This window comes from Hoplias malabaricus, chromosome 14, assembly GCF_029633855.1.
Source record: "Hoplias malabaricus isolate fHopMal1 chromosome 14, fHopMal1.hap1, whole genome shotgun sequence".
NCBI lineage: Eukaryota > Metazoa > Chordata > Actinopteri > Characiformes > Erythrinidae > Hoplias > Hoplias malabaricus.
This window is the reverse complement of record NC_089813.1, coordinates 15,118,157-15,146,005: the sequence shown is the minus strand read 5'-3', so window position 1 is coordinate 15,146,005 and position 27,849 is coordinate 15,118,157. Positions and strand designations below refer to the sequence as shown.

General features: G+C 39.5%; 1 protein-coding gene across 6 annotated transcripts in view; it reads left to right on the top strand.

Annotated features, from left to right (window-relative positions):
- LOC136666634 (membrane-associated guanylate kinase, WW and PDZ domain-containing protein 1-like) overlaps positions 1-27,849 on the top strand; it is a 185,210-nt gene that overhangs the window by 90,969 nt on the left and 66,392 nt on the right. For all 6 annotated transcript variants that reach the window (XM_066644947.1, XM_066644945.1, XM_066644944.1 and 3 more), the window contains exons 3-6: positions 19,174-19,293; positions 21,293-21,502; positions 23,126-23,327; positions 26,763-26,845. In XM_066644947.1, the coding sequence (XP_066501044.1) occupies positions 19,174-19,293; positions 21,293-21,502; positions 23,126-23,327; positions 26,763-26,845 (615 nt within the window). The remainder of the gene's footprint in view (positions 1-19,173; positions 19,294-21,292; positions 21,503-23,125; positions 23,328-26,762; positions 26,846-27,849) is intronic.

The window sequence follows — 27,849 nt, the reverse complement described above, 5'->3', positions numbered from 1 at the left end:
TTTAGAGTGAAATAGAGTGGCTTTGCATGATCATGCATTTTCATGACCTCAGGACCTCATGTGTTTTCTTGTGGCTGAATCCTATCAAATGATCCAGCAAATAGTCTAAAACCTTGTCTCCAGTCAGTTTAGCCACTGGTTTCATATTGGCGTCCCTTCCCTTCCCATGTTCTTTCTTCTTTTATTCTGATCTGAGGTCACATTCCTCTTTGTTATTGTTTTCATTAGCCATGTGCTCCGCTTCTTCTTTGTGTTCACTTAGCCACACCCTTTGTCACATGTTCTTTCATTATTGTGCAGGTGTTCTGTGTTATTCCCCCTGCGTCCGCTGTTTGTCGTTAATTCTGAGTGCTTGTCTTCCCATGTTTGCTTTCAGTATTTTCCAATATCTCCTTTTTGATTAAAACCACCACTGCATTTGCATCTACCTTCTCGTGTTCCTATTTGTGGATCAAGCGTTACAGCTGGAAAAAGCACCGGCATTTGCATGCAGCCCTGGCTCTGTAAATGGGGAAAAAAACTAAGGGCTTTTTCAGTTTTTTTCTTCACAGTGTGTCACTGGATGAGTCATGGCCAAAAATTGACGTTTGGATTGTGGCGAGACCTCAGAATGTTGAAAAGCACAAAAAGAGCTGAGGATGTTGCTCTATTTGTGCTACATAGGTGGGTAATTATGACTTGAATAAATGCCCACAGACCAGTTCAACTTCAGTCAAAAACAAGCTACAGGTGGCTTCTTACTCAAACATGCCATTCCACCTTAAAAGATGTGGAGCTTCTGAATGAACACAAACACTTGGGGTGTCCTGCTGTGAGAACAGTAGATCTTCAGATAAATTGACATTGCATTTAATTTAGTGTTAAATCACTGAAGAATTGTTGGACGTCCACAAATATTTGCCCATATAAAGTTAGTAAAGGTAAGGACAGATTTGCCAGCGCTCTGTAAAGCTTGTCCATCCTAGCAACAGTTGCTACAGAGGAGTACCATTGTGGGCTGTAGCTTTAACAGGGGTCTACTTTCACATACACACAGCAGACCCCTACCTATCACACATTACACTACATGAGGAATTACACAACCTGCTGATTGTGGAAGGCACAGGAGGTCCTTCATGTGTATAAGGCGTGGTGGGAAGGTCCTAAAGCCCCTTCCTTCCTAAACACACCCACACACACACACACACATACACACGCCCCTTAAGTAGTCACTAGGGGGTTGGAAGCAACAGATGTTTGGCTGCATTTGATGAGGACAATGAGCTGCTGCCTCACAGAGCCGCTGACAGCCGGCAGACGACAGGGTTTCGCATAACACCCATCTCTCTCTGTGTGTGTGTGTATGCATGTGTGTGTATATTAGTTTCAGATAGAACCCTGCAAGCAGCTTGGACTCTTCATAAACCCATGTGTGTGAGACTGGTGTTCCCTTGTGTGTATTAGTTTTCATATATTTTCTGTTGGTAGGAAAGCTAATGCTAAGATAAAGGGTTGTCGTCTGTAGTTTTAAGTGCCATACAATATTTACAAAAGCAGTTAATCTTTATTTATTACACTTTAACTGTAAAATACAACTCTGATGAGATGAAGAATCAAAACGCTTTGTAGTCTCTAAAGGAATTGGTTTATATTCCGTTGAGTAGGTCCCACACACGGAGGTGGCCATGTTCAAAATAGGTGTTGTGCAGAATTTTCCAGACATATCAAGGTCACTAGGTGTCAGTATAATGACTGTTGTCAGAATAAATGGCTGATTTTTAAGGTTACAGTTAGGTTTAGGGTTAGGTTTACACTGTGTCCTACCTGCGAATTACAATCCAACTACTGACCAATCAGAAAACAGCTCGAGATGTCACCTAAAATGGGTACGTATTCTTACAGGGAACATCTATGATTGTGGGGAAACACAATTCTCTCTGGTTTACGTTTAGGATCTCCTTCCAAGGTGGAATGGTATGAGAAGATAAACGACTGTTTAAGTTTAACTCTGTACTTTTTTATTCACTGTTTGAGTTACCACAAAAACTCATTTATGACTAGAGTTGTTTAGTTTTGTAGCACTTTCACGAATATCCACATCTTGGTTCATGCTTTGGAGTGTTTGGAGTCCTCTCTGTTGTCTAAAAAAAACAACAGATGTCTTTTCTCTCCCATGAGCAGAGAGAGAGAGAGAGAGAGAGAGAGAGAGAGAAACAGAGAGAGAGAAACAGAGAGAGAGAGCCTAGCATACCGGACTGAGACAGTTTGTTTATTTACTATTTTATAGACACTGGGGCTTTGTAAACACATTAAACCATTTTTTGCTTAAAGTGGACGGACAAAGTACAAATGGAGATATCATTAAAAAGAAAGGGAAAAGTTGGGGATATGCTAACTCTTTACGAATAGAGAGAGAGAGAGGGAGAGAGAGAGAGAGAGAGAGAAAACAAAGGAGAGAAAAATACCAAACACAGTAAATAAAGGCAAAATCAGAAGTACATAACAATGGCCAAAATAAACCAACCTTACGAACACCCTGCACTTAATTTGCACTTAATATTAGACAGGGAGAGCTGTGTAACATTAAAACCCATATAAATGTTTTTTCTCATCTGACATATTATGCAGGATTGGAGAACAGAAGCTGTTATTTATGACCTGTATTGTGCACTACACAGTGTGGAGGAGTATATCTCAGATTCAGACCTAGTGTGTTGGGGGTGTAATTGCATAGTGTTGCACAAACAGAAGTATAAATGCACACAATGATGTAGGGCACTTGTGCAGTGTCTCTGCATTAATGACTATTCATCCTGATCATATAAAAACAGTGTATGACTGTGTGTGTGTGTGTATACGTGTATAAGGATGAGATGGACCCCTGCACACAGTTGAGCCCCGTTGTTTACATTGCTGTGTGTGCTGGTATCTGTTTTTCTCACATAAGCTATTAACAAGCCAGAGTAAGTAATAATATGTTGTGTAATTCATCTTATTATCTATTAGGAGTGAAAGAATACATCCTGCTCAGGATATGGTTTGTAAACTGATATTTTTTTTATGCCTTCCATGAATATGGCACGTCAAGAGTCTGACATTCCCAGCTTCTTCATTTTTCTTCAGCCAACTATTTCCACTACTTTGAAGTAAAAGAAGAAACTCAGCTCACAGTATCAATTTCAACCTAGAAGGGTACCACTTTAAAACAAGACTACACTTATAAAGGCTTATACATCCAAGTCTGTTTATTATATGGTTATTAATTATGTTATAAACACCTTAAAAGTCATTAATTTTTCTTTGTAACTGCAACAGTGACCTCGTTTGTGTCTGATAGTGAAGTGTCAGAGAACGTATTGAAAATATCAAGAGAAAGAATAAGCTGAGACCTTCGAATGTGAATGTAGTCATTTCATATGTTAAGGTACACACCACATTATCATCAGTGTCTAAAAAGACATTCTGTAGGTGGTTAATGGATTAAAATTGGTGGTAAAATGGTTAAACATATTAACAAATATGTGCTGAAGCTGACAGGGTTAATGCTGACTGATGGAGAAGACGAAGAAGGTCCGTATTTGGCGAGATCTGCGGTTTAACCGAGATGGATGCGGGTTCTCTATTTGGCAAAAAAACATGTCACTGTTGCCCTTTCTATCTATGTGTTATAAGTGATTATTACTGACTATTAATGTATTAACACCACATTTAGTAACTATTAATAAACAGATTTTAAATCATTTGTAAACCTTTGTAAGTGCACTCTTATTATGAAATGGTACATATATAATAATAATAATAATAATAATAATAATAATAATATTAATAATAATAATAATAATCATATTAAACAGGTAAAAATATTAAGTTTAAAAATAGACAATATTCTTACTAGTGCCTATTGTATACATACATATATACATGATGCTACAGGAAGGGCTCATTTCAAGCCATCATATTTGTGATGCCATAAAAAATAAATAAATAAATAAATAAACAGTCCATTTAAGTCCATATAAGCTCATGCATGGTGAACATAAGCACGTATCAAAACAGGCAATACATTAATGTACTTTTCTATACACAGTCAATATGTATTGATTTGTTATATATGTTGGAAAATGGACTGGTAAAAATATTTCACATTTTCTGTCTCATTACCGTACATGAGAAAATGTCGGATACTGCTCTTTTAACTACAGTACATTATTAAAGGCTGAATCAATGCCAAAATCCATTAGAGTTTTAATCTCATTCTCTTGGTAAATAAACTGGGTCTAGTCAATGTAAAATAGATTATGGGAAGCACAGGCCTGAAGCTTTGGTGTAAAGGTGTTGAAGGAGCAGGGTTATTGGCCTAATGTCAAATTAGAGGTTTAGAAATCCCCCCTGCCCCCAACCCACATATAGTCATATATATAACGACCACAGAAACCTTAATGTTGAAGTGTAGGATTCATTCATTCATTCATTAATTATCATAACCGCGTATCCAATTCAGGGTCGCGGTGGGTCCAGAACCTACCTGGAATCATTGGGCGCAAGGCGGGAATACACCCTGGAGGGGGCGCCAGTCCTTCACAGGGCAACACAGACACAGACACACACACACATTCACTCACACACTCACACCTACGGACACTTTTGAGTCGCCAATCCACCTGCAACGTGTGTTTTTGGACTGTGGGAGGAAACCAGAGCACCCGGAGGACACCCACGCGGACATAGAGAGAACACACCAACTCCTCACAGACAGTCACCCGGAGCGGGAATCGAACCCACAACCTCCAGGTCCCTGGAGCTGTGTGACTGCGACGTGTAGGATTCAACCGAATATATATATAGTTACAAATAAATGAATAATTCTGGCAATATAAATATTTATATACATAATATTCAAACTTATGTAGAATGTTTATGCATAATTTATATAATCTACGCTGCAAAGTATAAAACATGAGTCAAAGGAAACCTTGCCCAAAACCAAGCATTGGCTAGAGAGTTATTACGGCCCTCAGTGTTAGATTCTAGAGCAGTGGAACTGTGTTCTCTGGATTAATGGAGCACCCTCCAGTTCCTTAGGGATACGAGGACTAATCATTCCACATCAATCTCTGACCTCATTAATATTTATACGGCCGAATGCTATCAGATCCTCACAGCAATATCCCAGCATCTATTCTAGCACCTCTGTAATGTGAAACACCTTTATGCCACCCTTTCATATCATGATGAAATGATGGATGCGAGTCACTGTATCGTTGAAGGTGAGGGTTGGTTCTCTGACTGTGTTTGACCAAGCATTAATAACAATGGCAGATTTAAAATGGAAATGAATGGAAGTGAAAAATGGACTGTTATATTTTTGGATCTAGCTGTTTAAGAGGCTTTGTCGTTTCATTGCCGTGCCCTGAGCCCCCCCTATTAAAGGTCCTATTCAAGCCCTCCAATGGTCAACCCAAATGTTATGCCCTTGGGCAGAGCTATGCACTTCATTAGATTTTACTGGGTGTTTTTTTTTTCTCTTTGAAATGTCTGCAAATGCAATTTTACAGTGATTGGACAGCCTTGCTGTATTCAGTAGATGTAAAAGCAAAGTGTAAAATGCAGTTCAATAGATGTAGACATAAAAGCAGGCAATAATGAAATATATGAAGCTTGGTTGCTGTGTATACTACACTTAGAAACACAATATGTAGTGGACATTTTTGTGTGTGTGTGAGGGGGGGAGGTGAAGGGACTGAAAGAAAAAGCATAGCAGGGAGAAGTAGAGGTGGGGGTGCAAAGCTCTGCAGCCATAAAACTGATTAATGGTCATGCTTTCCAATTGCTGTGGGTGTGTGTGTGTGTATGTGTGTGTGTGTGTGTGTGTGCGCGTGTGCGTGCGTGTGCATCCGCATGTGCATGTGTGAACACACCTGAGTACTGCATGTTTATTTCCCCCCTCATTTTATCACCCAGTATACTCCATTTGTCCTATTCACTGGATCAATACATTGTTTATACGTCCTGATACATTTACTCTTGGTTTTAATGGAGGTAATTATATTTTACAAGGTTTATTTTCAATTTGAAATCATTGTGTAATAGTCAACTGTACCTTACTTTAGAGAAAATGTTGGCACTTTAAAAAAGCTAAATATTCACTTGTTAATAAGGATTGTGATATATATATATATCACATATATATATTGTCTAACATTATACAGTCTCATATTTAAGAACCACATGATGTCTGAATGTTTGCTCCATCAGAGGGCAGTGTAGAGCATGATTTTATCATTTTGATCAGATGTCCTAATCTGTTTTCTCTTAAGAAGGCAGAGTAGAAACTCACCCATTTGGATACTTTTAAATAATTAATCACCCTAATAGATTGTGTTTGTGGATTGTGAGGGGAACCTGGAGAAAGCCTGCACACACACAGGGAGAACACACCAAGATCTCACACAGAGAGTGACCTAAGGCAGGGCTCGGACCTACAACCCCAGCACCCTAGAGCTGTGTGAAAGTTACACTACCTATAGCGCCACTATACTGCTTAAATGTACACAAATGTGTCTAAATGTACATTAATAGTCAAAATGGCTTCTCACATATAGTTCACTTTGCACAAGGTTTTGTTATGAGACGGAAACAAAACATACAGCCGGATTTCAAGCTATTCTTGGAAAGAGGTGTCTATAGAGGCATCTGTGGGAACACACTGTTGTTCTAGTCAAGCATCTTCTGGTGACATCTATGGTATAGTGGGTGTGTATTGAACTGCACATGCTGTTTTCAGAAACTAGGCCTCAGAGGGTGAGCTGCAGCTCCTGGCTCAGCTCATCAATATCTGTGTATTCCTTTGAGAGCTTTTAGAATGCAGGAGACATGGTGTCACCTCTCTCTCTCTCTCTCTCTCTCTCTCTCTCTCTCTCTCTCTCTCTCACACACACACACACACACACACACACACACAAAATCCCTCATTCATTCACCAGCCTTTCCACTGACACAATCTGAGAGTAACCATCTGATTTAAAAATAAAAATAAAAAATAATAAAAGCCAGGCTCCTGCCAAATTATCTGGACCAAAATATTTATTCTGCAAGGCCCTGCCTTCAGAGAACTATCAAGGTTACATTGCTGGTGTTTTTCCAGATCTGCTGTGTGTTCATGGTGTAAATCTCTATTCTCACTTCTGTACCACATTTACTTTTATGGCATTTCATCAAACAACACTCCTATCCAAAGCATCTTAATTTTAGTCCATTTACAGGGGTAAACAAATAAGGAGTTAGGCCTCTGGCCCAAGGACTCTTATTATGGCAAGGTGTTCCTGCCCAAGTTGTGAATCATAAAATAATCTTCTCCCCTTACTATTCCCTACATTACTCACTTTATAGTGCAATATTGTAGGGACCTGAATTCAGGAGGTTAGTGAACGATTTCAGACACTGGGTCTGGGTTTTTATCAAACGTCTATATATAGGTTTACACTACCCCTGTGTATCAATTCTAGTTTTAATTTGCCCTCACCCACTTCCCCTCGGGGAATCCCTGACGCCATTTTAGGGGCTGTTCCATTTCTGTATTAACTGAAGTGAAATGTGTTGAATGAGCTCTTGGAAGATCAGTGTTGACTCGTTCATGTCCACTCCTGAAGCATAACTTGCCCAGAATGCATTGCGACATGACATAGTTTCCATAGCAACAGCAAAACAATGTTACACAAAGCATTTCATTTTCAAGCTGTGTACGTGGAAACGTAAAATATCTTCGCAATGCTTAAATTTTCAAAAACATTACAATAATACACTACAGAATACATGTTTACACTGTTACAAATATATATGCTACACACTTCAGAGTGCTCAGTGGAAGTGTGCGAAGGCAAATGAAATCAGAATTGAAATTGACGTTACTTATTGCAGTGCACTGTGGGATAGTTTGAGTGTGTTTAATTTTGTGCACTATGTTTTCTGACACCATTACAAAATGGCCGAACCCCAAAGTAGTGCACCATATAGTGAGTAGGGCACCGTTTTAGACACAGCTCTAGTCTGCTATAAAGAGGCAGTCATTGTACTACACTTACCTCTACTATAATACAATATAAAAACTAACATAGGGATATCTTGCACATATACACTTCTCCAGTGTGTGTGTATGGCATTAGAGTGGATATTTAGCTTCAAGTTTCAGTGTTAAAACTTTGGGAACAGCTTTCATACCGATTTCATAAATATTATTGCAATCTCAGAACATGAATACAAAATGGCTGTATATATTAACATTATGTAACTTTATGTTCTGTAGTATTCTATCCGTTTCCACAGCTTATGTATTTGTTAGAACACATTTATGAGTCCTTCTAGCAGGGTCGAATGAGCTGGATGCCATGTCCTCGGTGCTGTGGTGAACATATCTTGATGTATTTTATTTCCATCACAGAGAACCGTCCAACCACAACTCTCTGAGGAGACGGAATTAGCATAAAAGAAGCAGTGATTCATGGGTAGTTCATCGGTCTTTGCAGCCTGCAGTTCTGAGCACACCGACACGGAGCAGTTCCAGAACACACACACACACACACACACACACACTTTGGGTCATACTGATCAAATATTTAGCCAGCTTCATCTGGGAGGGAATAACAAGCATGCTTCTCTCCATCCCTTTCTCTCTCTCTCTCTCTCTCTCTCTCTCTCTCTCTCTCTCTCTCTCTCTCTCTCTCTCTCTCTCTCTCATGAAACATGGCTGCTATAGATAAGATAGAAACACAAATAAAGGCATAAATCCTTCACGAAGGTGTCCCTGAGCAGAGTTGAATATCAGACTCCTTTGTGAAGAATTTAATGTGTATTCACTTATTAAACATGCCTGGCATTGAGATGTCATTGATTTTGTGTGGCAGAATTTTTGGACAGTTTATGATGGCTCATTCACTCTTTGTAAACTCCCTTGTAATAATAATAATATAATAGTAACTCAATGCAGTTACTGAATGATAACATGAGTACCACCATGAACTCCTAAAAATCAGTATCAGATGTCAGCATCCTGATCATCAGCCAAGCCCTTATTGATACCAACCTTGTGCTGATTTGTGGAGCAGATGTATGACTAGCTGCTTGTCGCTGAGATTAATCTGGAGGCTGATGAAGGAGTCTGTCTGATTTTTCTTCAAAAGGGACGTAACGTTTAGTCATCAGATAAGATCGAAGATGCTACGCTGCGTCGCCTCCCATCAGCCTTTCTTTTACAGAATCACAGATTTCATGTTAACTTAGAGGAGCTGGAGGATTTGGGAAGCATCTGGACGTTTGATCCAAAGTGTTCTGGGTGCTTTAGTGAGTCACACTCTCCACTGATGGGTATCTGTTTTAAAGCTGGCATTAGTAGCTGTTATAGGGTGAAAGACTCCATTTCCCAGACTGCAGGGGTGAGAATGTAGGTTGTGCCAAAAGGAACATTAGGTGGTATTTTTACCTTAAAATTACAGCTTCAAAATCATTGTGATGCTTCAATGACCTGCAACGGGAGAATAGAGCCTCTGTGGTTGCTGCTCAGGGCTCTGATGCATGATAATATTTTATTTAAGGCTCTGTGGTCTTTCTGGAGCTTCATTAGCTGGACGCGTTCACGGACGCTGTCACATTTTGCACACTTTTATTGGGTTTGAGCTATACGAGTGAATTTATTTTTCTGGGTTTGGAACCAATTTATGTTGGTGGAAACGCACCAAACGATTCCATATTAGGTTTGTGAACAGGAAACAAACGAGAGCCACACTGGTGGAAAAGGGCTAATAATCCATTTAGTTTCTTATCATTTCTTTCTGAAGATATATGCAAACTATATGTATATAACTGGATGTCCACAATGGATTCACTATACACCACATTATCACCCATCGCTTGCGCATGCACAATCTCAGCTTGAAGAGGCTGCAAAATCTCACAACAATGTTCAAGCGTCATGTAATACATTCCTAGATGTGCACAAGCTGTTACCTCGGCAAAGAGGGGATGTCTTCAAACTTATGGACATATAGTGTGTAGAATAGACACATAAGAGCTGCTTACTGTCATATTACACAGTGGTGTTTATGATCCTCATTGAGGAGACTATCAACACCCTGCTGTTTGCGTTCGTGTGCGTCTGCCTGTGTTTATTAGATACAGTGTGTACATTAGACAGGGATTTAAATGCCCATTAGGTGATTGTTTTTCATGACGCCTGCTCGCACTGTCACATTTCCCACCTCCCCCCCCCCCCCCCTCTCCCTCTCTGAAACTGTTGTTTTATCACTCACTTTGCAGACGTTAACTCAGAACAAAGGGGACGGCACTTGTCCGCAAGTAGCTTAGCAAGTAGCTTGGCACACCGCCAGCTCTTGATGATTGACTGGCATGTTTACATACACACACTGACCCCTGTCTGCAGTAGGGCATTGACCAATCATCATTCAGGGTGAAGAGTTAATTTGCATGCCTTGTGTGGGGCTGGTAGAAGAGGAGGGATCTGCAAGAGTCAACATCAGGATTTACGTCTATGCGTTTTCATATTTGAAATATTAATTCAGTTAACGGCATATTTTGTGGATTGTGGTTGTGACCTCACAGCATGTGGGTGTTTGGATGCTTCTGAAAATTGCATATTCCAAAGATAAAGTAGTAGAATTATAATGAATTTAGTTGAGTGTGTTCTCTGTATGACAGGATTTCTAAACTAGATTACAAATTTACGTCATAAAAAGAGAGCAGCTGCTTATAAGCTCCACCCACAAATGTATGCATTTATAGCAACTACTGTAAGGTTGAGCAAGATGCATAGATTGTTGGCTAAAATCCCATTCAACCTAATCACAGATTGCAGGGCACGCTTCTTGTTGGAAACGTGTGACCTCAAATTTGTCTCATGTATCAAAATACTCGCTCAGTCATCGATGCTATAAGTATGATCAAAAGTGATTAAAAAATAAGTTTTATGACTAATGCTATCATACTCAATACAGTAACGCACATCAACACATGGGAATTTAACATTCATTCATTCATTGTCAGTACCTTCTTATCCAGTTCAGGGTTGCAGTGTGTTCAGAGCCTACCCAGAATCCGAATTTAACATTTATTATTATTATTATTATTATTATTATTATTATTAAAATCATTATTATTTTTACTTAACTTGGCTACAACATATGTGGTTTTATTTAGTAATGTAAACACATCATCACTACTGTTGCGTTCAGAGGGTAGATTACATTTTAGTTATGCTGAAATATGTATTAAATATAAATAACTAACCCCCGCCCACACACACACACAAACAGCTCCTGTTTTCATGTTTGAGCATGAGCTTTGTTATAGCATTATTTTTCAATTTTGTGCAGTTGTTTTGTTGATTTTTTTTATCAGACGACAACACAATTTATTACATAAATTCATAAACTGCATAAAAAGTTCAGAATATTTTCATTGTTTATATTGTATTTGCAGTTACCATACAATACTCCATCCGCTATGGGTTGGTGGTTATCAAACTTGGTTTGTAACCGGAATGTTGCCGGTTCGATCCCCAGAGTACAGGACTGAAGTGCCCTTGAGCTATACACCTAACCCCCAACTGCTCCCCGGGCGCTGTGGCTAGGGCTGCCTACCACTCCAGGCATGTGTGCTCACTGCCCTTAGTGTTCATTAGTGAAAACGTGTGTTTCACTGCACGGATTGGGTTCATTGCGGAGAACTAATTCCTCTGTGTGGAAGCACAGTGGCCAATAAAGTGATTCTAATTCTATTTCTAAGCTTGCGATGGTGAAGGCTAGTACATTTCCACCAAACCCTGTGAAACTAGCCAATTTGTCTTTTCAAACCACTGCACAATGCCATTGGATAGTTCTTCCCAACTAACTGCCTAATACTGTTATATCAAACAGACATTGGTTAGCATCATGCCGAATGGGGTGAGAGGGAGGGTATCAACCCCATCCAGAGAGAGTGAGGCCTACTGTGCTATTTTGGTTTCCCAGTAATTGATGGCCACAAAATCACCAGGGATCAAACTCAGTCTCTGGATGACAAGGCCGATATTTAGACAGCTGATTTCTTGATGTTTATTAGAATTAAATTCTAGAGGAATGGACTACAGACCTTTATGTACAGTGATGTCTTTGTGTTTTGATGTTCTATTTTGACCTGCCTACCTGCCTACATACTAGCCACTTCTGTAGATTGGTCTTAGATATGGGAAATTGCCTGGTCTGTACCAGGAGATAGGGATGGTGATGTATAATTTGACCTGTTTTGCTGCATTTTGAGGGTGTCGTGCCAATCACTAGTGTGTTATTGGTTTTGTACCTCATGGAAGACATGACGGCTTTACTACTGCATTTGTGTTGGAAAACCTACAAGTTACTAGGCCAAAGAGACTCCCCATTCTTAAAAGTACTTACAGAATCTACACAAAACCTGTTTTCAATATCAAAATACCTAATTTTACAAGGATAAAAAAATTATTTGGATTAATTTCTCTTGACCCATTCATCACAGTGCAGAAATAATCATTGCTAGTGAAATAGTATAATCCAGTGGTTCCCAAACATTTTCTGCAAAGCACCCCTTTCGTAGCTAAGAATAATTTGGAGCCAACCCCATGTGCATGTTATTTGCTTCCAACCTCCGTTGGAAATAATTTTTTAGAATAATTGTAATTCATACAGAACAGCAATTTCTTATTGAGAATTAAGGAAAGAAAGTGACAGATCATATTTACAGTGGAAATATTACAAGTAACAACCATGGCCCAACCCCAAACCCCACCCCTGCAATAACAACCCAATTATATATATATATATATATATATATATATGATATTTCTCATTATTGATATATTGGTAGGATATTTCACCCATTTGAATAGTTTTGCTCGTCTTAATATGTGATATATGGTGTGAAAATGTCCATTTGAATGTGAGGGGCTGGAATAAATTAAATATTACCCAACAAATAAATCAAAGCTGAAAGTAGGAGCTAATCTGATCTGACAGCGATGTGCTGTAGTGTACACTGTAGTAAAGTGAGACTTTAAAGTTGCATGAACGGGGACCAACTCTACAGAGGTTGTGTCTTCTTAAAAACTCTTTTATCTTCAGTTGACTAAAAGAGGTAAGGCCTTCCAGAAAGTTAGAGTGTGGTTGTCAATAGCAACAGCACAAGATGGCAGCCAATGAATTTGACTGCTGAGGTACCTACTGAATATAGTATGATATATAGATATTGAATGCCTCTCCATCACTCCAGAGAACACAGCTCCACTGCTCCACAGCCCAACAGCCAGTGGTCATGGTGGCCTTAGGCTCATGTGAAGCTGTTCCAGAGCATGCCATTTCATTTCATGCTTGTCTGTGGAGATTATACAAGCTGAGTGTGTATGTATGTGAACCTTAAAATAGCTGAATTTACTGATTAAACAGTGTTTTAAAGCTTTGGAGTTGAATAAATAGGGAGTTTCAATACATTGTAAAGACATCAGCTGTATGCTAGTTTCAATGCCTTCCTCCTATTATAGCAACCCACAGTGAGTTAGGACTTTGTGATATTGACAAGATTCCAGTGTCATTATTTTTTCATTCTGTGACTTGCCAGATGATGAAACACCTCACTGGAGCTATGTTTTGGTTCCGTATGGGCCGTATGGCCTCACAAGAACGTGGTGGATCGGTTAGTTTGCCACATCACAGGTTTCTGCAGCTTACTATGTGGAATGTAATTATTGCAGCATTTTGCTAGGAGATTGCGGCGGCTAATGCTGCACCTAAAGTTAACTTAGACCTCTAGAGTATGAAGTGAATTGCCCTCTGGCGTACAGGACAAAGTGTGCAAGGAAATATATCACTGTGCATAAGAGCACCATTGACTTGACCTTAAACACACACCAAGCTAAAATCACCTTAATCCCCCCAGCAGTAAGGACCTGTAATACAATTAATTCATTTGACCTAGCAGCGGACCACACTGGAAAGGAATTAGACAGCACTCTTTGACCCAGTGGAACCTGAGCCAAGAGATAGCTCAAATTTAGTATTTTAGCACTGCATTTATGCTAGTTTATGCCACTTATTTTATTACACTTTTTAATTGCAATAGTATATTATTTTAAATTATGACTGACGAGGCAAAGAAGCGGCCTATTTCTGCCTTTTAAAGGAGGAATAAGTTTTATATGTACCTTATAATGTTTTAAATACATTGTGATGCTTTGCTGATCTGTTATAGGAAAAGTAGAACATCTGTCACTGTTCCTCTAGGAACATTTTAGCACTGCAAAAGCTACACTATGTAACTTTTGGAGGAGGGTAGGAATTTCAGGACAATGCTGTGAATGTGAATTACATTATGCAACTGTAGGGGGAGCCCAAGAACAAAAATAATCCTAGTCTTCTTGATTTCTCAATGCTTATGTTGCATTCATTTTGACAATATGATATACAGTGGAACCTCTACTTACCAACTTGATCCGTTCCGTGACCCGGTTCGTAAGTAGAAAAGTTCGTTTCTCGAGTCAGTTTTCCTCATTTAAAATAATGGAAAAGCAATTAATGCGTTCCAGCCCCCACCTCGAAAGTCACCCTTTTTTTCTAATATATGTTTACAAAACTCTCAAATTAGTAAGAAAAACAGTAATAAAAAAAAAGTTTTAATTGGTTATATATTGCTACCTTGAAGACGTGATGACTGGCTGGAGGAGTAACCTCAGCACTGGCTGTATGACGGGAGACGGGAGGCGGGGAGTGGGTGGAATAACGGAGAGTAGGCGGGTGAATGTGGGGAGACGAAGCGTAGATACAGCTTAACTTAGCACGAATTTAGATGTCACACAGCTCCTGGAGGTTGTGGGTTCGATTCCCGCTCCGGGTGACTGTCTGTGAGGAGTTGGTGTGTTCTCCCCGTGTCTGCGTGGGTTTCCTCCGGGTGCTCTGGTTTCCTCCCACAGTCCAAGGACACACGTTGGTAGGTGGATTGGCGACTCAAAAAGTGTCCGTAGGTGTGAGTGTGTGTGTGTGTGTCTGTGTTGCCCTGTGAAGGACTGGCGCCCCCTCCGGGGTGTGTTCCCGCCTTGCACCCAGTGGTTCCGGGTGGGCTCTGGACCTGAGCTGGATGGGCGGTTGCATATAGTGAATGAATGAATGAGTGAATGAATATAGATGTCTGCTATTTACACTAATGCTAAATTGCTAAAGCTACAATTTGCTAATCTTAAAAGCTCACTCATGTCTGGGCGCTGGGAGACTCGCCTATTGGGGCCAGTGGCCATTTCCAGCCGCCGGCTCGGTGGAGGCTTGGGTTTATTTCTAGAGTCATGGTGCGTTGGTGGAGGCAAAAAATATTCAAATGCCCGGTTCTTATTTTGGAAAGTTTGTTAGTATAGGCGTTCGTTAGGAGAGGTTCCACTGTGTTTTGGAGTACAATTCACCCTTAAATCACTTTATTTAATATTTTTCGTCAGCCAGGGATGTCAACAGGCTGTACAGATTGACACTGATGTCAGCTCATTATATTATTTATTATATTTTAATATGAAATTATTAATACATTTGCCTGCCCACTCAAAATACTAGTTAGTAGTAAGCCATTAGCAATCATTAAAATGGGTTCATTCTCTTTCAGAATATATGCCAGTGCACCCATCAATATAGACAGCATGATTTTTATTAGGGCTGTCAATGGAGTAAAAATGAAAACAAAAAACTGAATTGCAGTCTGCTGCAGTTAATCACAATTAATCCCACGGTCTCTTCTTAAGACTGAAACTTTAAATAATTTATATTTAAATGTAAAATAATAAATCAATAGATCATCCGTATGGAATTATATTTATGTTAATAGTGTGTATCGATTTAAAAATGTAGATATAATAAACATAAAATAATAATATTTCCTTGTATTTTCAGGAGGGAGATAAATGTGTAGTGTGATTTGCAGGACAAACTGGCTCGAGGAAACCATCCTTTAATTTTATTGTAATCTCAATGCAGTTTTGATGACTTTTGAATTAGAATCTCTTAATTTGCTGAGTAAAAGTTTCAGGTAGAGCTTTAGACACAGAAGCTTTAGGCCAAATTTGGTAAATGATTAATTTGCATTATCACAATTAACTCATTCAATTTAGTTAATTTTGATAGCAGTATTGTTTTTAATATATTGACTAATACAAACAAATACTACTGTTCTCAGTAAGCTCCATTTCCACGTGCCAATACATTTTACTGCTTAACATGGATGTGCATACAGCTCAACTTCTCCAGCTGCAGGTTTTAATTAGTCTAAGCCAAAGTCTCTGAATGTAGTGTTGATAATACTCAAGGTAAGGAAGAGTTCATTCTGATTATGACTTTCCTCTTTTGGTATTGTTTCATTAAGAAGTTTGTAAATATTTTAAACAGCAGTATTTATGCTAGTGTAAACGAGAAAGGCTACATTAGCTGGACCCAGTGTAACAGTTTCTAAACGTTTACATGATTGTTTTTCCTTTGTGAAGTGTTATCGCCCAAGTTTAGCCAAATTCATTCAGCAGAGATCAGAAACCCCAGAGACTTTGAATATGAAAAGTTCCAGCTTGTTTTCCACTGAGCCCATCCTAACTAGTCTGAATAACAATAGCAATTCAGGGAATGCACTGTAAGGCAAAGGAAGAAGCTCATAATGAAGGAAGTGAGGGGTGAGAGACTTAACAATGGCTGTGAGTTCCAACTGCCATCCAGTTTCCTGAAACAAAGGCCAACAGGCTCTTAGTGCATCCCAGCAGAGGCACAGAAGGAAGCCCAAAAGGAAAAGGTTAGATAGTAGCCATAGTTTTGTTAGACTCCACCCTTTCCATCTGCAGTGAACAGACACATTTGTAAAAATGATATCTCATGGAGTTAATATAGTTTTGGCTCACCTGTCATATTGGACGGTCATTTTTCCAATGGGTTTGTCATGATCTTTGCCCATTGTTAGTAGTTAGGACTATAAGAAATTGTTAATTTCATGTTCAAATGTATGCTATGAAGTGTGGCAATAATCTACATGCATGGTTTGGTTTCACAAGAAACCAATGTTGCCAATGATTTGTAATCATTTGATAATGTTTTGCTTGTTAGTGATTAATTTTTAGCTCCTGTTATGGCCTTTGATTTCTTAGTGAAATTTTATTTAGTGTCTTGTCACCTAGAAATGCTGCCTAGCAATGTGGCTAAGCTATTTTTGATTTGTATTTGCTTACTGAGAATTTCATCAACATTACTTTGTCTAAACATGTTAATGTGGATATAGTATTTGTTTGGTTTAGACGCTGAAACCTCTCTTTTTTATATTATTGAGTATTACTAAGTGCTATTTTGTAAGTTAAATAAAATATTCCAAAATGCTAGTGTAGCTGCTTTTTTGTGTAGTTTGTGGACACTCTGAGACGCTTCCTCTCTGGTGTTCAAGTTTTAGGGAAATGTAGGTAGTTTTCAGAGGCCGTTCTCTTTCTGTAGGCTGCTCACGTAGTCTTTGTGTTATCTCTGTGTGTTGAAGATTTCAGGCCCACCTCCTCCTCATATGCATTAGAATGGCTCTCTCTCAGACACAGCTGTTGGAAGAAGTGCTGACAGCTGCAGGCAGTTGTTGTGGTGGCTGTGGATCTGTGAGCTGGACCTAATGCTGTGAGGTTAAAACTCCCATGAAAACTGGTTTGAACCTGTGGTACGCTATCTAATGTTGTGGTTTTGGTTATGACTTTCCTCTCTTGGTATTGTTTATTGGCTTCCTTCTACTGCCTTGTGATTATATATACCTCAGTGTTATTCAGGAATAGCTTTACTAAAAGTGCTGTGGTTTTGCTTTGGTCACATTATACTGCAAGTGGGCGTTCCACAAAGTAGGATTTCTCAGTTTAGGCAGATGACTGAAGCTAAAAGTTTAGCCTGTCAGCTAGGAAAAAAGCACAGGGGCATTGCTTTCATTTTTGGGCTTAACTTATCTGCTTTGCATAAACCCCTTAAAGACTCTTCTTTCTTGGTGTTTTTTACTTGGTGTTACTCTTGATTTAGCAAGTCACGTATTGGTTAAGTCAGTCACTGGTAAGATATAATCTTTATTGTCATTGCTCAGTTCAACTACAAGACAACAAGTGCAGTTATTCAGCAACAAAGTCAAAATCAAATGTTTATTTTTTTCACAAATACATTTTATTTTTGTTTCTTTTGTTTTGGTCAAATTACACTCAAAGACTCTTCTTTCTTGGTGTTATTTACTAGGTAACATAGGCTACATGCTAACGTTAATATTTAGTGATTACTTAGCAGAGAGAATGTCTTCTAGAGAAGAGTATTTTACCCAAAACATGATAAAGTCAATAAGGTTCCTTTTTGTCTGGTTTCAGTCAGAGCCTTCACTTGTTATTTTTACTGGCTGCTTTCAACTTTCTTCAAATTACTTAGCAAATCAAGTCATTGCTAACAGCGCTAATGTTGGCAGCACAACTGAGCACTGCTGGTGTTGACACTTAGCAGCAGTAAGAGTAACTGTTAGCTGATTGGCTAAGATAAGTTTTGCATGATTGGCTAACGTTGCTACAGTACTGGATGTTCATGCTCCTATCCACCCCTAAATTCTCAAACACTTGCCTTAAACACTTTTTAAAGTAAGGTTAGCATATGCTGCTTTTTGGCCTTGTGCTAACAAGTATAATGAAGCCTCCATTTCTTTTTAGCTACATTAGCCTCGAAGCACCTGTATAAAAACTGGGCAGCTAACATGCCATGGTTTTGAGATTGAAGTTAAATTGTGGTAACTTTCACTGAATTATTCTTTCTGACATGATTTTGACATTTTTGCCTCTGTTGCCAGCAGCTCATCCCCCCAAAATATCCCCCCCAAAATTTCCCTTAGCCCTGCCATTTTCCATCAAGTCCTCTATTACTGTGGATAGGGCATGCGGCTTGAAAGGCTCTTGGTTTACAAACGTGCATATTGGCTCAATATCATAAATACATCACGTATATGATATGATGCTTCTTGTGATGGCTTTCCATGCTCTGAAAAGCATAACGTGGTGCATTTCATCATGATAATGATAAACATCGTCATATTTCCCAGCCCTGCTGAGCTGCAAGCCAAGCATTGAAAAATAAGATTTTCTCAGAACACATCCCTGACCTTATTTTTTTTTTTTGTCTGCAGGTACCACCCGCCCCCCTCGTGACGGCGAGGTTCCAGGGGTGGACTACAACTTCCTGTCCGTGCAGGAGTTTCTGGAGTTGGAGCAGTGTGGAACTCTTCTGGAAATTGGAACTTATGAGGGTAGGTGGATTTGTTTAGTGTATACGCATTACACTTACATCAGCACAAGACCACAGCTGTGAAATGGAAGCTGCTGCTGTTGATGCCACAGAGCGAATAGAAATCCACACACAGTCAGAGGAGAGGTGCAGGGACGTGGTTGTTTTGGCTGCACGGACACAGTTGGACAGGGCGGCAGGAGGCGCACACACACACACACACACAGATTTAAGCATGCTGTCCTGGCAGTTCTTCTGGTGGCTACTGTCTCTGGCACACAGGTTTAATCTGTCTGGCACTGTGTGTGTCCCTGGCAAATCTCTCTCTCTCTCTCTCTCTCTCTCTCTCTCTCACTCTCTTTCTCTCGACACCTGCTCATCCAACATTGCTTCTGAAATGAAGGGTATTAATAAGGAATTTGTTTTCCATTTGCTGCAGTAACAGCTTATATTCTTCTGGGAAGGCTTTCCACGACATGTCGGAAGGTTTCTGTGAATATTTGCTGGCATTCAGCCACAAGAATATGATGCTGCCTTTCCACTATATGGTACCTGCACTACTCTGCACTCCTTTCTGTACCCAGGGCCTGGTTTGTTTGCCACTACCACAGCTGTATGTAGCTGTAGGTATTGTAGCAGATGACATCACAAAATAATAATGGGAAAAGCAGGCCACAAAAAAAAAACCCAGCAGCTGTAACTTAAGCATTGTTTACTTATCATGTATTCCAAGGAGCGTTTAAACCACAAAACACTGCAGTGTAATTTTACAAGCTGCTATTGTGACTTTGTCAGTCCCTGCTCTCGCTAGGATAGAAGCAAGCAGAGTAGGTATTAAATGTGACATGTAAAACTTGCAGATCACTGATTGGCCAGAGAGACATGTCAATCGCCACAAAATGCAGACCTCCAACACAAACGGATCATCTGTAAAGCCTCCCAGTTACAGCAGCGGTCACAATTGTTTTTATTTAAATAGTTTTTTATTGTAAAATTACACCATTCCTTTTAGAAATGGGATTTTGTGATGTCACTGGCTGCATTTCGCTGGGGAGCTGTGATAGTGGGAAGGTTACCAGGCGAAAATATATCATGAGTTGAATCTAAAAAAGTAGCTGGTTCCAAAATTGCCTTTTGGAAAAGCAAAGCAAAACAGAGTATAGTCAAGTAGAGTAGGTACCATGCAGTGAAAAATCACCATTGATGTGCTCAGAAGAAAATCCTTGATTATGATTGCGAGATCACACTAATTCATTAATAATTCAGCCTTTGGATATATACTGATCATCCATTAAATTATGACCACTCTGCACTCAGTGTCCATTCATACAGGATCACTTTGTAGTTCTACATTTACAAGCTGTAGTCTATCTGTTGCTCTGCATACTTTGTTTGCCCACTGTCACCCTGTTCTTCAATGGACATATATCCTTTTCACTGTGTGTGAAAGTTAAACCCTTGCTTGCAGTTTTATTCCTTCTGAAATGTCTCCTGGAGCATGTCAGAAGCCTAATCTCATTTAGGAGCCAAAGCATTTCCAAACAAAATGTGAAGGCAGTTGAAGAGAAAAATTATTCAGACGTTTTTCAGCTGCAGACTACACTGCAGTATTTGCCTTTTTGACTCTTGAGCACAGTCGCTGGAGAAAGAAAGAAGCTGGAAGTTAAGCAGGAGATGTCTAACTTCTTTTAATGTGTGTGTGCGCCAGTCTCAGGCCAGAGAAAAGCCTCACTGCGTTCCTTTCCAGCCATACTGTTCCAACCCACACATTGTTTTAGACCGTTCTGCTGCACTCTTCCTTTTTTCTCTTTCCTGCTCTCTACATACCACCACAGACAGATCACTCTCTCAGTTTCATCTGTCTCTCTCTCTCTGTCTATCTCCCTCAGTCTCTTTCTCTCTCTCTCTCTCTCTCTCTCTCTCTCTCTCTCTCTCTCCATTTCAATCTCTCTATATATGTTTGTTTCCCCTCTTCCTTCCCTAATAAACATTCATGTTCTTATCTCTGGTTGGTTGCCTAGGTAACTATTATGGAACACCCAAGCCACCTAGCCAGCCCTCCTGCGGGTCAGTGATTACCCAGGATGCTTTGCGAGACGGATTCCCTGGCTCCCAGAATTCCACGCCCAAGCGCACCAAGTCCTACAATGACATGCAACATGCTCGAGTAGTGCCCGCTGACCCGGCAGAAGATGCAGACTTCAGCACAGACATGAACAACACTTTCACAGGTGTGTATGTGCATCTGCTAGTATTCAAGTTGTGTCATTTGGATTATAGAACCGGTCAGTATAAAGGTTCCAAAGATTGAGCACCTCTTTCGCAAGGTGTGTGTGTGTGTGTCTACATGCATGCCTGTTAGGGTCGGACTAATATGAGAGTTGCTTGATAGCACCGGAGGAAATTATTATTCCACAGAATGATTAGTGCCATGATTAGCACCAAATTTTTGCTAAAAACTTTTGTACTGATGCAGTAATATTCAAGAGTGACTATCCCTTGTCATTGTTTATTAATATTACTTATTTACTATTATTTATTTTATATTTGAACAGGGGCACTCAGATGTTTGCATGTTAAAATGACCCTGTTCCAGTGGCTTGCACACACATTGTGCAAAAGAAAGAAAAAAAGAAATTGGGGGATGTATTTGCTTATATGAAGGATATGTTATCAAAAAAACCTTTTACATTAAAGCATAATATTGCTATGAATCATTTGAGTATCTACAGAATTTTAAAGCTCATTTGTGTGTGGAGTGGGGTCACTGTGAACGTAATTGCTGGCTTTGTGTGAGTAACAGGGCAGCTCCATCTGGCTGTGAGAGGGGTGTGTGTGTGTGTGTGTGTGTGTGTGTGTGTGTGTGTGTGTGTGTGTGTGTGTGTGTGTGTGTGTGTGTGTGTGTGTGTGTGTGTGTGCTGTGAATAATCAAATCACATGCAAAGATCAGGGCCCCTGCATAAACTCTCTCTCTCTCTCTGTCTCTCTCTCTTACACACACACACACACGGCAGAGAGAGAGAGAGAGATCATTACTGCTACACTGAATTAACCATTTGGCCTTTGAATCATTTTGCTCATTACAGCCCTGTACTCAGTTCTAAAGGGGAAATGTCTCAGCAACAGATTTACTCCCTATAAACTCAGGCCACTTACGCATCTGTCTGTTTTTAGTAGTCCAATCAAACCTGTTCGTTTTGACAGATGTAAACGCTCCATTTAGACTCAAATCTGAACAAACACTTGAACTAAACATTTAGAAACCAGAACCTAACAGTCATTGTTCTCTGTCCACTCAAACTAATTCTGCTTCAGGTTGCTCTTGGTGTGAGTGCATGATATCTAATAAATATCTATTTTTTATTAAATAAAATAAACCATTTGCTGTAAATCCAGATACAGACACCCAGGCTGTTTTTATTTGGCCAAGTCCTACTTTTGTATTTGAGAAAAATATCTGAGAATATATGCCAGACGGTTTGTGAGTCATGGTTATGATGTCACAGCATAATGAGTGTTTGGAGGCCTCTGATTGGTCCAACTCATCACAGAGAGTTCAGAAGCTCTGTGTTGTTAGATAATTGCTGATTTGGGAACAGGTATGTGGAAGATTTGTTTTCTAAAACGTCAGTGACCTGCAGTAAACTAGGTCTATTTTTTTTCTCTGGTTGTGTGTGTGAGGGTCTAGTTTCTCTATTTGTGAGTATTTTTGTGCATGATTATTCTTTTTGTGCATGTCTTGGTTTTGCATGCCACCATAATACATCTTTCTTGTTTCTCCTCCTGCTTTCTCCTTTAATATTACCCAGAGTTCTTAGCACGTAGTCTCTTCCCCTCTCCCCTGTTGTGCACAGGAGACTCCAGCCGGCAGGAAGTGCACGGCGTGGTGCGAGACAGCGCCCCCTCCAACGCGCTCAGCAACGTGGCTGTGTCTCCCGCAGCAACCATGGCCAGCTCCCATCATCCTCATCTTCCTCCGGAGGACGACCCACTCGGCCCATTGCCAGACAACTGGGAGATGGCCTACACCGAGAGTGGAGAGGTCTACTTCATAGAGTAAGGACTACATTACCCACACTGCAACACTGACAAAATAGGAACATCTACATTGTATCTGTCCATGCTCCACTGACCATACAGGAGCACTTTGTAGTTGTACAATCACACGCTGTAGTCCACCTGTTGCTCTGCATATGTTCTTATGCCTATTTCACCCAGCCCTTTAATGGTCAGGACCCGCACAAGAGTAGATTTGGGTTATAGATTATTCTCAGTGCTGCAGTGACAATGACATGGCAATGTTTTAGAGTTTCTTGTGCTGGTAAGAGTGGATCAGACAGAATAGTCCCCCAACCAAAAATATCCACCCAGCAGCGTCCTGTGTCCACTGATGAAGAACTAGAGGACGACCAACACAAACTGTGCTTCAACAGATGAGCTGCTGTCTCTGATTTTACATCTGCAAGGTTGGTCAAAGGTGTATGTGTGTCTAACGAAGAGGACAGTGAGTGGACACAGTGTTTAAAAGCTTCAGCAGCACTGCTGTGTTTGATCCACAGAACTTTGCTAAGACCTGACACTTGTCACAACTACAGAGTTGTAGTTGTGTAGTTTCATGTGGGTTTGTAACTTTGCTTCAAATATTGTGAAGGGAAGTAGTGTGAAGATGCAACATCCCCGATTCGTGATCATATTCATGATCAGGTAAATATAGCTGTGATAGCTTGGTGCTACCTTAAAAACCACATCTGTTTTAACCACTATGGGTAATAAAGTACGTATTTCACGTGGGTCCTAATGAAGGTTGAATTCAGCTGGTGATCATATTCAAACTCCATTAATCTAATGGCTCCAGTATCGAAAGTTGATTTTTAAAACATTTTTATTTTAATATTTTTTGCTAGTGGAATGAAACCGTTCTGCCTTAAATGGTCAAAACAAGACTTTGAAATATTACTGTAAGGGTTTGTGTGAAGATACACTGTGCTATGAATGTGTTTGTCAAACTCAGTTTTTACACTGAATTAATAAATAATCGTGCTTCTTCAAATCAACGAAACCTTGGTCTTCATTTGACATAAAAATAAACAAAGAAAAATCTGATACTACAAATTATTCAGGTTGTATGTATATTATATTAACAATATTTTATTTTTTTACTACCTTTATTAGCTCTGCTCAGCATTTGCCTGTAGAACAACAATATATAAAATAAAAACCACATATAAACAAAGGCATATGAAGCACCATAGCTTCTCAATGACCTCCAATTGCTCTTCCAGCTGTTTTTTTAGTGCCACTTGCTTTTCTAGTCTTTTGTTGTCCCTAAAGTTCCCCACTTTTTTTGAGATTCTTAGTTCTAAGGTCTATGAAATCTGCAAATCATTGCATTCTGTTCTTACATTTTACACAGTGTCCCAACTTCTTTAGAATTGGGGTTGTATTATGGAAGCTACCTGTGACCGATAGACACTATGCAGTCAGAAAAACTCGGCTTACCTGGTTAATAGTGACCACTACTGTAGCTAGTGGTATTGGCAACAGATTTACCTTAGAATATAGCTAGCTGAATGTGACAAACATTCTTCTTAGCTTATCAAACAGATGATAAATGTCATGCCAAACTGTATATGAATACTGGTTCCCCATTTGTATGTGTAAAAAAACGTCCATTGAACTTAATAAAACACAATTTCTCATTATGCTGAATGGGATTTATCCCAGCGTTCTGTAACTGAGGTGTGGAGAGGACAATTGAGTCTAAACCACATTACCCATACGTCTCCAGTCTGACCGGCCTCTTATTCCTTTATCAAATTCTTGATGCATTTCAAAACTCAATCGCTCCGATTTATGGCACCATGCTGATTTGATACACGGCTTCAGATTGAGGTTTTTCTCCAGCATTATTACTATATAGAAGCCTATGAATTATTGTAATGGACTATCACATTCCCAGTTTTGCCATTTGTACAGATTCCGTGTTGTTTCATCACTATTTGTTTCATCACTGTATCCTTTCATCCTTTTTTCTTCTCTTTTACAGAGGAGACAATAAAATATTGATCACAAAAAAAAAAGAAGTCCTGGAAGATATGCAATAGAGTTTGGGGTTTCCAGTTAGAGACCACAAACTTTTGCTTCTTTTCTGGAGACAGATCAGGGATAATTTGGCAACAAAGACTATAATTAGAGATAAATATTCCACTTTTCCATATTTAAAAAAATTAAAGTCATAAGTCAGCAAAGCGGTTTGGCCCAATTATGAATATCTAGTGTCAGAAGGTCACCATGTTTTATGAAAAGTATCTGTTCTGATTTTGTACCATCCTCTACTCTTCGGGCAAGATTAACAGCCCCTGTTCTTCAGGGAAGGCAGGAATCATTGCTGTGAGAATTTGATTGCGTTCAGCCACGTAAACTTTAGAGAAGTGAGTTATTGGTGTTGGATTATTAGTTTTAGATCACAAACCTCACTCCAGCTTGTGCCCTGTCTCCAGAGAACACAGTTCCACTGCTCCACAGCCCAGGGGGGAGCATTATAAAACTGTAGCTGATTCTTGGCACTAAGCAGTCGACCTTGGGCTCATGCCCTGCTGCTCCCTTTCTAGTCCTCAGTGCTTTTCAGAGTCTATTCAAAGCTGTGTGTCTTGTAAAAGGGGTCTTTTTTGGCTTGTAGTGTATGTGTATGGCAGATAAAAACATAATTACTAACCTGCAAACATCACCGCCTAATCTAGCTGTCTGACAGTTTCAGCTGCATATGCATATTATAATCTTAGTTTGCTATGTAAATAGTTTAAAAATGCGGTGCTTTTAAATGTTCTTTAAAACAATGCTAGGTAAGATTTGGTATTTTTGCCCCCTAATGTTGCAGAGTGTAATTCACTTTGGTTGCTGGTTTCCTACCCTTTTCCAAAAGATACATAGTGCAGTTTGTATAGTGCTGAGCCCTGAGTAGCAACATCAGAGGCTCTGTTCTCTATATTACGTCATAAGTCAGTGAAGCATCACAATGGTTTTGAAGCTATAATTTTAAGTTTAAAATATTACCTAGTGTTACTTTAATGGTGCTATTTTTATATACATTGAAAGCACCAAGGGCATCCAGTTGGTAGAGACTTATCCCTGTGTTTTGAAGGAAAAATGTAGAATACTTTGGGGGCTCTAAAAGCAGGCATGAGAATCATTGATCGAACGTTTTTAAGGGAGAAAAAGCTACAACACAGTATGAAGAATGCTTGTGGCATCTTTAATATCTTGAGGTCAGAATTTTAGTTTCACTGCCATTAATAATGTTATTGTCCAGTTAATTCAGTTTTCACTGTTGGTCCTTTATAAAGAACATGGATTGCTTCATTAATCATCCAAATATTCAGCAGATTACTCGATTACTCATTTTATCAATGCAACTGTAAAATCCTGACATCTTCAACTTGTTATTGATAAATAACACCATGTTTCCTTTTGTTTCTCTTTGTTTTTTAATAGCCACAACACAAAGACCACCTCGTGGATGGACCCACGCTGTGCAGATAAACAGCAGAAGCCTTTAGAAGAGTGTGACGATGATGGTAAGAGCACGGAACGCAGCACAAGATACAGCACTTTCTGCTCAAGAGTGTATTTGTTGTGTATTAGAGAGTTAGATATTTGAAGAAAAGAGTATCCATACAAGGTCAGTAGTGTAAGAGGGCTCACCTGGCCCCTCTCTCTCTCTCTCTCTCTCTCTCTCTCTCTCTTTGTGGGTGGCATGGCCTTCCTCCTTCGCTCATCACAAACACTATGTTAGCCAGGCTAACTTGCATAACAGGTCTGGGCAATTAGTGTTTTCCTCCAAGCGTGGTGAGCTGTCTAGGGACACTGTGTTAGCAGCAGTTTGAAAAGAAGTAGTAGTTGACTTCACATGTCCCACCCTCCTAGCTTGGTGGGAATATGCGGGATTTGGGCAGTCCCAGATGGAAATGGTGATGAATAAACTGTAGCTGTTGAATGCTAAATTTCTATAACTAGCTCTTACTGATTTTAATGACATAGACACAGTGATATTAAACAGTAAAATAAATTAAATTTGCTGCTGTGATACCTTTCCATGGTATATTATGTTCAAATAACCTTTCTCTAGCATCTGTAAAATAAAACAACACCACAAGGAAGAGACGCATAGCAGTAAAATATTCTTTTAGTACAGAGCTGATGGAGTCCCAGTCTCATTTGCATATATATTAATAGGAGTAATAATAATGCCTTTCATTTATATTTACCCAAAGGCATTTAAAAGATTGTGTACAAACACAGCATAAAACACAGGTTTTGTGCATCTGTATCTATGTTTACCGACTGTAGTAGTAGTATGATTGGAGTGGACTCCGGCCACCAGAGGGCGCCATTGATCCTTCGGTGTTGATTGCAGACTTGGTCCTTTGTAAACACTTCCATCTATTTTCTTTTAGAACCAAATCTTTACTAAGATCCTGTTTACACCTAGTGTTAAAATGCGTATTAAGTGATTCAAGTGATCGGACCAAAAGTGGCCAGCGCTTATTGCTAGTGTGAGTTGCTTATAATGCGTTGTTGA